Source organism: Nematolebias whitei, chromosome 1 (genome assembly GCF_014905685.2).
Source record: "Nematolebias whitei isolate Nwh7 chromosome 1, NemWhi1, whole genome shotgun sequence".
NCBI classification, from domain to species: domain Eukaryota; kingdom Metazoa; phylum Chordata; class Actinopteri; order Cyprinodontiformes; family Rivulidae; genus Nematolebias; species Nematolebias whitei.
The window spans coordinates 15,176,795-15,185,692 of record NC_056498.1 but is presented as its reverse complement, the minus strand read 5'-3'; the positions used below and the strand labels follow the sequence as shown (position 1 = coordinate 15,185,692).

General features: G+C 40.4%; 2 protein-coding genes across 2 annotated transcripts in view; both read right to left on the bottom strand.

The window, feature by feature from the left end:
- LOC119408489 (solute carrier family 12 member 3) overlaps positions 1-8,898 on the bottom strand; it is a 143,518-nt gene that overhangs the window by 84,740 nt on the left and 49,880 nt on the right. The window lies entirely within an intron of this gene.
- The window catches only part of ltb4r2a (leukotriene B4 receptor 2a), a 5,788-nt gene continuing 3,388 nt past the window's right edge, over positions 6,499-8,898 (bottom strand). The window contains exon 4 of the mRNA XM_037674694.1: positions 6,499-6,781. Within this exon, the coding sequence (XP_037530622.1) occupies positions 6,499-6,781 (283 nt within the window). The remainder of the gene's footprint in view (positions 6,782-8,898) is intronic.

Below are 8,898 nucleotides of genomic sequence, written 5' to 3'. Positions count from 1 at the left end.
TGCAGAGGTCTTCGTCCCTGGCCCATCTGCAGAGGTCTTCGTCCCTGCTTCAACCCCTGGTCCGCCCCCTGGTCTGTCTGATGAGGTCCTCACCTGCTTGAGTCCAGGAGGGCTTAAATGGACGTCTGTACTACCCAGAGATGGACGGTCCCCTGGCTGTCCACCAGAGCGCTGGCCTTGGGGTGGATGGTTTCCTGGCCATCCCCCTGAATACTGGTCCTGCCCTGGATGGTCTCCTGACTGTCCACCTTGACTGTGGTTGGAGTTCCTGGATTTGGTTTTGTGAGGTTTTCCTGTCGGTTTTTTGTTCTTCTGGTCCTATGTGTTTCTCTGTCTTGGTTTGTCCCACCTCCCACCCAAGTTGGATGTAGCTTGTCCTTGGGTTGTCTGGAGCCATCCCTTGAGTGTGGGGGGGGGGGGGGGTACTGTGGGGTTTTGGTTCTGCCTGTTTCCAGTTTTGTGAGTAGCTGCCCTGTCAGCATTATGATTTTGTTTTGTTTAATAAATATATTTTTATTATCCCTCGAGCGTCCTCGTCATCCTCCTGCACGTGGGTTCAAACACTCCTGACAGCCGAACATGACACAGATGACACACCAAGTACCTTCTTACATGTCTCTCTAATTACTGTTGTTGTAGTAACCCAGTCATTTGGAAGCTCTTCCTTACCAGCCAGACCCTTTAACAGCCCCTCTATGAATTTCTCACAACATTCTTCCTTCTTCATCTTCCAGCATTTGGTCTTCTTAGATTTTACTCTTTTTCTCTTCTTCACAACAACAGTCATTCCGCACACCACCATCCGATGCTGTCTGGCCACGCTCTTCCTTGCCACAACCTTACAGTCTCCAGTAGCCCTTAGGTTTCCTCTTCTACACAGAAAATAGATGACCTGCATACTTTTTCCTCCACTCTTATAGGTCACTCTATGTTCCTCTCTCTTTTGGAAAGTATGTGTTGACTACAGCCATTTCCATTCTCTTGGCAAAATCCACCACCATCTGTACTTCCTGCTTTCTTTCCTTGACACCAAACCTACCCATCACTTTCTCATCCCCTCTGTTTCCTTCACCAACGTCCATTCAGGTCTGCTCCGATCACCACTCTCTCCTCCCTGGGAATACTCACTATCACTTCATCCAGATCCTTCTAAAATGTATCTTTCTCCTCCTCATCACTTCCAACCTGTGGAGCATATCCACTGGCAATGTTTAGCATCAGACCTTCTACTTCTAGGGGCGGCTGTGGCTGAGAGGTTAGAGCAGTCGTCCTCCAATGCAAGAGCTGAGGGTTCGAATCCACCAGCAGTCACATGCCGAAGTGTTCATGGGCAAGAGACTGAACCCCTCATCGTCTCTGATGTGTGTCCCATCGGTGTATGAATGTGATAAAGCTCTGATTAGTCTCTTTAGAATGATTTGTTCAATTAGCTTTGTAGAGCTCTAGTAGAGTGCTGTATGAATGGATAAATGTGGCACAGATTGTAGTGTAAAGTGCTTTGAGTATCTTGATTAGATAGAAAGGTGCTATATAAGTACAGTCCATTTACTTCTACCTTCAGGCACATCATCCTATCTGACACTCTCTTTACCTCTATTGCATTCTTTGTCAGCTCCTCTTTCAGGACCACCCCTACTCTATTTCTCTTTCTATCCACACCATGGTAAAACAGTTTGAACCCTGCTCCAATGCTGAGAACCTTGCTGGCCTGCCACTTGGTCTCTTGGACACATAAAACATCTACCTTTCTTTCTCTGCATCATGTCAGCCAGCTCTTTACATTTGCCTGTCATTGTCCCAACATTTAGATTTGCAACCATCAGTCCTACATTCTTGACTTTCCTTTTCTACCTTTGTCTTCTGACACATTTCCCTCCTCATGGTTTTCTACTAACATGAGCACAATTTCTGCTGGCACCCTATTTGTCAACAGCAGCGGTGGCAGTTGTTGTTAACCCAGGCCTTGACCAATCCGATATGGTTTCATTTTGATGAACTCACATTTTGGTTTTGACAAAAGTGGTTTACATCAGATGCCCTTCCTGACACAACCCTCACCATTTACCCGGGCTTCGGACTGGCAAAAGAGATACACTGGCTTGTACTCCCTAGTGTCTGGTTTAACCTTCAGATATGGTAATACCTCAATAATAAACAATATTGATTAAGGCAAAGGAGAACATGACAGAGCACCAAGAGCGGTTTCAGTAAAACCAACCTTGTTTCTTGTTTCTGGTGTACTATTGTTCATTCAACCTTTACTTAAACAGGTTAGTCCCATTGAGCCACGAGGACTCAATTACAAGAGAGACCTGAATTGTTACACTGTTACAGTGCCACATAGAGGCCTGGCATGGTTACTACAACGTTTGGGTCATTGTTACTGTTTTGTGTGGAATGAGGGATTTCTAGAATGGGTGCCATGCTGATGAGGCAATTTTTTTTTAAATGACAAAAAAAAAATCTTTTTAGAAAAATTGCGTTTCTGTGTTCGAACAAACTGTTCTGGAAAAGCTCAAGGAAAAAATCTTAAAATTGCTGGTACTGATTAGTAGGGAAAAAACTAACTTGGATTCAAACATGTTCAGATTTAATTTAAAACTTGAATGTTGACACAATGGGCAGCACGGTGGCGCAACTGGTAGAGCTGCTGCCTCTCAGCGAGCAGGTCCTTGGTTCAAACCCCAGTCCAGGGGCCTTTCTGGGTGGAGTTTGCATGTTCTCTCCGTGCATGCGTGGGTTTTCTCTGGGTACTCCGGTTTCCTCCCTCGGACCAAAAACATGCATGTTAGGCTTATTGGTAACTCTAAATTGTCCCTAGGTGTGAGTGAGAGAGTGAATGGTTGTTTGTCTCTTTTGCCTCTATGTGGCACTGTGATGGACTTGCGACCTGTCCAGGGTGTACCCCACCCCTCGCACAGTGATTGCTGGACATGGGCACCAGCGACCCCCGTGACCCAAAATGGAATAAGCGGGTAAAGATAATGGATGGATGGATGTTGACACAGCACACATCAGCACAAGTTTAAAGCAAAAAATAATATGTCTCTAATCCACACTGCATAAATAATGTTGCATGATTACATAATTAATCAAATTCATAATGCAGTCGAAAATAAACATCCAAAATCACCTTGTGACTTCCACATTTTGTTATATATAAGCATACAGCCCATACATGAACATATTAGTTTAATAATGAGTCCAAAGTTGTTTTGTTTATATTTTTTTTTAAAGTACATTGGTTTATTTGCATTTTATACAATATGAAACAAATCTTGGCTCAATATTTCAACTGGTAAGCATGGGGAAAAGACTTGCAATATTTGCTACATATATGGTGAAAAATCTAACTAACACTAAATCTGAGCATTTTTGGAGTCCAGTAATAAGACAGTGAAACTGATTTAGTTGTGGACCTGAAGTAAAAAAAAAAAAAAGTTTTACTGACTTTAAGTTACTCAGAAACGGAACACATTTATCGGCTTTAATACATCAACAGGCCACTTTATTATGTTCACTTGTTCAAGTATTTGTTAACACAAACAGATAATCGGCTAATCACATTTCAGCAACTCAATGCCTTTAGGCATATAGAAGTGGTGAAGATGACTTCCTGAAGTTTAATCAGAATGGGGTAGAAAGGAGATTTAGGTGATTTTGAATGGGGTGTAGTTGTTTTTGCTATACAGGCTAATGTGAGAATTTGGGATCTATACCTGCTGGCATCATTACATAAAACCATCACTATGGTTGGCAAAGTGATTTGATATGACAAAATGGCAACAACAAATGAAGAAACAGTGTAGTCCAACCAAGGTTTGCAGAATACATCCAGAACACACAACACATCCCACCTTGAAGCAGATAGGCTAGAGCAGCAAGGATCACATGGGTCGTCACTTCTGTCAGTAAGAAAATGAGACAGGTTACAGTTCACACAGGCTCCCCAAAATTGGTCATTTAGTGATTGGAATAAAACTGCCTGGTTTGATGGTTTTGGATACATTGGACTCAAATGGTCTCCACAGCCGTAAGATAGCAATCCAGTCAAGCACCTTTGGAATGTGGAAGACTGGGAGATTTACTGTATATCTTAAATGTGCAGCTGACAAATCTGAAGCAAGCGTATGACGCTAACATCTTAACATGGACCAGAATCTCTGAGGAATGTTTCCAACATATTTTTCAGTTTCTGCCGCAAGAAAATTAAGACATTTCCGTAAGCTGAATGAGTCCAACCTGGTTCTAGCAATGTAGACCTATAAAGTGGCCAGTGAGTGTAACTCCTATGTAATCAGAGTATTGTGCAAAAGTTGCTTTTTTGGAATTTGATAAAAAAATCTATTGGCTGGTTGGAAATGACATCACAAGTATTGCAGGAAACTGGAAGTTTCAAATGTCGTTGTTCAACTGCTGGCTGTCCAGGTGGTGTCCTGATAACAAAATAAACTGTGGATAACTGGAGTGCTTTTTGGGGATAACGTGGTCTGATGCAGAGATATGCCATCCATTCCACTTTGGGTGGAGCTGCTCTTCTTTCTAGAAATTTGGCCAATTTTGTTGGTCCTCCTAATGACAACCCAGGGTCCAGGAAGAGTTGTAGTCTTACATAAATCTCTGCTGCTTCTCCTCTGTTACCCACCCAAACTCACACTGAAAAAGGGCCACCTCAGGGATGGCTCTAAAATTATTTAAAATATGTTTATTTGATAGATTCCAGTTTGTAAATGGAAATAATGAATCTTCTTCATACAGCAAAGTTAGCCATATAGTTCCCCAGGGTTCAGTGCTTGAACCAATACTCTTTACTTTATATAAGTTTCCTTAAGGTAAAGTTATTAAACAGCATGACATAGATTTTCAATGTTATGCTGATGATACTCCATTATATTTATCCATGAAACTTGATGAATCCAATCAGTTACTTATATTACTAGCATATCTTAAAGTTATAAAAACCTGGATGACCCTTAATTTTCTCTTTTTAAACTCAGACAATACACAGGTTGTTGTTTTTGGACCTGAGCATCTTAGCAATTTTTCATTAATTTACCCTTTATTTATACAGGTAGTCTCATTAAGTCACGAGAACTCATTTTCAAAAGAGACCTGTTTAGGGAGCAGATGGGGGGGGGGGGGGGGGTGTTAAGGGAATCAAGGCTCAGGGACCCAGAGTTGGGCGAATGAGGATGGAGGCAGGTGTGGGTGTTTCACCTTTTCTGCCCACATTTTGATGTTGATGGTACTGGGAGTTGAACCTGCGATTTTCCGAACACAGGCCCATCTTCTTTAACCTCTGCGCCACCACTCCCCCGCAATAATTTTTGCAGCCTTTCATTTCCTCTGGATGGCATTAATTTGGCCTCTGATTCTAATGTAAAAAAAAAAACCTTGGTGTTGTTTTTCATCAAGAAATGTCTTTTAACCCCTATATTTATACAGCTACCAGGACCACTTTCCTCCACCTGCATAATATCACTAAAATTAGAAACATTTTGTCAAAAATGGTGCAGAAAGACTGGTCCATGCATTTAACATGTCTGGACTGGACTATTGCAATTGTTGATTATCCGGGTGTCCAAATACGTCCTTAAAAAATCTTCAGTTGATCCAAAATGCTACTGCCAGAGTCTTAATGAAACTTGGTAGGAGTGATCATATTTCTCCAGTTGTATCTTCTCTCCATTGGCTCCCTGTCAAATTCAAATTAAAAATCTTACTTCTAACATATAAAGCTCTCAACAACCTATACAGTATTTCCATCTTATGTTACAGATCTTATTGTTCCATACTTTAATAAAATAGCACTTTGCATTCAGACCACAGGTTTATCTTGTATTTGAGGCATGTCAGCAGCATATTGGCTGTCAATATTGCAGGTCCCGTAGAAACAAAGTTTATTAGAAACCATAAATTTTGATGTTTTTTTATTGGCTCAAGCCATGACTATAGTGCTCATTGTATTGTACTCCAAGTTCTGCTTGCATGATATGCAGGTACTTGCTAATGTCACACATTGCAAAGGAAACTATTTTTTAGAAACTCTGACCAGCACCATTGTTGCAGAATAACAATAACGATTTTAAAAATATGTAAACATACAGTCGACAAAGCAAATACTTTCAATGCTTTTTTGGGTTGGATTTTGCGGAAAAAGATATCCTTGAGGGATGACAATCACCTGTCCCAGGATTCTTTGACAGTGTTTTTCATAAGCACTGTTCAGAGCAGAATTATACTTATATCCATTACTGTATATTGACAGTCATTGATGCAAGCATTGCCAGGGGAAGTATCAAGTTTCATGTCATTCCAAAGTCTATATTTGAATATTTGCAACATTTTTCTTGAAGATGTTGTTATCAGCAAGTAGCAGCCAGCATTGCATAAATGTTTTTGTACCAAGCTGCTCCAGACTGGATAGAATAAATAAGGTCAGATGTGCCTAATGGTCCATCAAGCACATGTCCTCATGTCTTCTCTAGTCACCATCTTTCACTTGCTTGAGTTTGTGGTAGAGTCTTGATCTTCTAGAACTTTGTCATTGAGCTGAACAACATCTGCATCTTTGTATTTATCACGGCTGTTCTGGCTGTTTTGTCGGCTCTTCCTGGAGTAGTCCAAACCAGCGCCTTCGAACAAACGAGCCATGAATGCCATGCCTTCTCTTCTAATATAGGACTTTCCTGCGAAGAAGTAGAGCACAGGGTTGGCACAGCTGCTGATGAAGGCGATGGAAGAGACGACAGCACGACTTCCACTCCATATTTTAGCCAACCTGACAAGAATAAAGTTGAGCATAAGATTAAATAAATCACATAATAAAAACACATAGAAACAAATAAACTGTTAAGTTTTTAGGAAAAGGTTTGTAAGCTCAATCATCCAGGTTGATTGATTAGGAAAATAAAGCAGCTCTTTTCAGAAAAAAAAATAAAAATTCAGGTCTCTCTTGTAAATGAGTCCTAGAGGCTCAATGGGATTTACCTGTCTAAATAAAGGTTGATTGATAACAACAAAATGGTTAAATCATTTCATCTGGACCAGTTTCTTTAAGAGAGTACACATAGGTACACTTAATGAAACTGGTCCAGATGACATGATTTAACCATTTTTGTTGTTAATTTTTTTTGTTTAATTAGAACTAGTAATGGGCAGCATGGTGACGCAACTAGTAGAGCTGCTGCCTCTCAGCGAGCAGGTCCTTGGTTCAAATCCCGGTCTGGGGGCCTTTCTGGGTGGAGTTTGCATGTTCTCTCAGTGCATGCGTGGGTTTTCTCCGGGTGCTCCAGTTTCCTCCCACAGACCAAAAACATGCATGTTAGGCTGATTGGTAACTCTAAATTGTCTCTGGGTGTGAGTGAGAGAGTGAATGGTTGTTTGTCTCGTTTGTCTCTAATTGTCCCTGTGATGGACTGGAGACCTGTCCAGGGTGTCCCCCACCTCGCACAGTGATTGCTGGACATGGGCACCGGCAACTCCCGTGACCCAAAATGGAATAAGCGGGTAAAGAAAATGGATGGATGGATGGGTATTTTAATGCATATAAATAAGGTGGTCAATTTTTCCTGTAAGGAACATGAGTGCATAAAGTTAAAAGATGATACAAGGAATATACTATCTATATATACTATATACATATCCATAATATGTGGATGAGGAGCGAAACGTCTTCTGTTACAAATAAAGTCCAGTTGTTTTTGTATTGAACGCTTGTTGAATTCATCATGTCCTGGATGACTGAGAATCTTCACCAGCATACAAGGAATATAGGATCAATCTGTTCTCCCATTCCATTTTCTATCATCATCCTTAACTTCTACGTTGAACTTCTTGGAACTGACAATTGTCATATTTGAACAAGAAGAACATTAGATGATTGTCTCAGACACAGAAATAATGAAATCTGTGGCTTTAAGGCTTCTAAGAACTATTTTTGATGATTGGTGCTTATGAATGGTAGCGGTTGTTTTACTGGTTGTTCAATTCAGTACAAAAATGAATCATCGCTAAGCTGTGGCCTCTTTCCACTCTCATGAGACACGGTGCATTCAACATGTTTTATTTTTTTGAGGTTGGTACTTTAATAAAGTGTGTGAATCTCCCAGTTGCTTAAACAACTTTTTTTTTTATTCATCCTGGATTCTCCTACACATCAATGACATGTATCAATATATCAAAAACAAACTGTGCGTATTATGAGTCTGAGTTCAGTAGCTATGCACAAGCTTCAAATAAAGTTTTAGTAGATTTTTACAATAAATACATGATGTAATGAGTTCAATGGAAGGTTCATTGGCTCTGTGTATATTTAGGGGTCCAAGCCAGAGGAGGCAGCAATGCAGCAACATTGTAGACTTCTCTAAGCCATTGCACTGTGTCCTCTAAGCCATTGCACTGTTTGTTCAACGTTTTGTTACTTAAGAGGTAAATGTGTGCAGATTGTAATGAAATTATCATTTATGGTCTCTTAAATATAATTTGATGCCATGTTTTATTTTGTAATTTCATAATAAATTTGGTGGTAGCGATTAGAGCATGTATGTGCACCTCCCAGTCTTACTATGTCAAGTCAGTGCATGTTCACGGGGAGTTTTCTCCGCATACTCTGCTTTTCTCTCAAACACCAAAAACGCACGTTAGATTAAATGGTAGCTCTGAATTTTCCCTAAATGTAAGTGAGAGTGTGAATGGTCTGTCTCGATGTGCCTCTGTGATGGACTGGAGACCTGTCTAGGTGTCCCCCACCTCTCACACGGTGACTGCTGGAGATACACCAGCTCCCCACAACATAGAAATAGAAAAATGTAGATAAAATAAAATATTTGGATAGATTGATATTAACCATGGTGTTTTATTAAATTTAAGTACTTGTTTATGTATATATATATATAT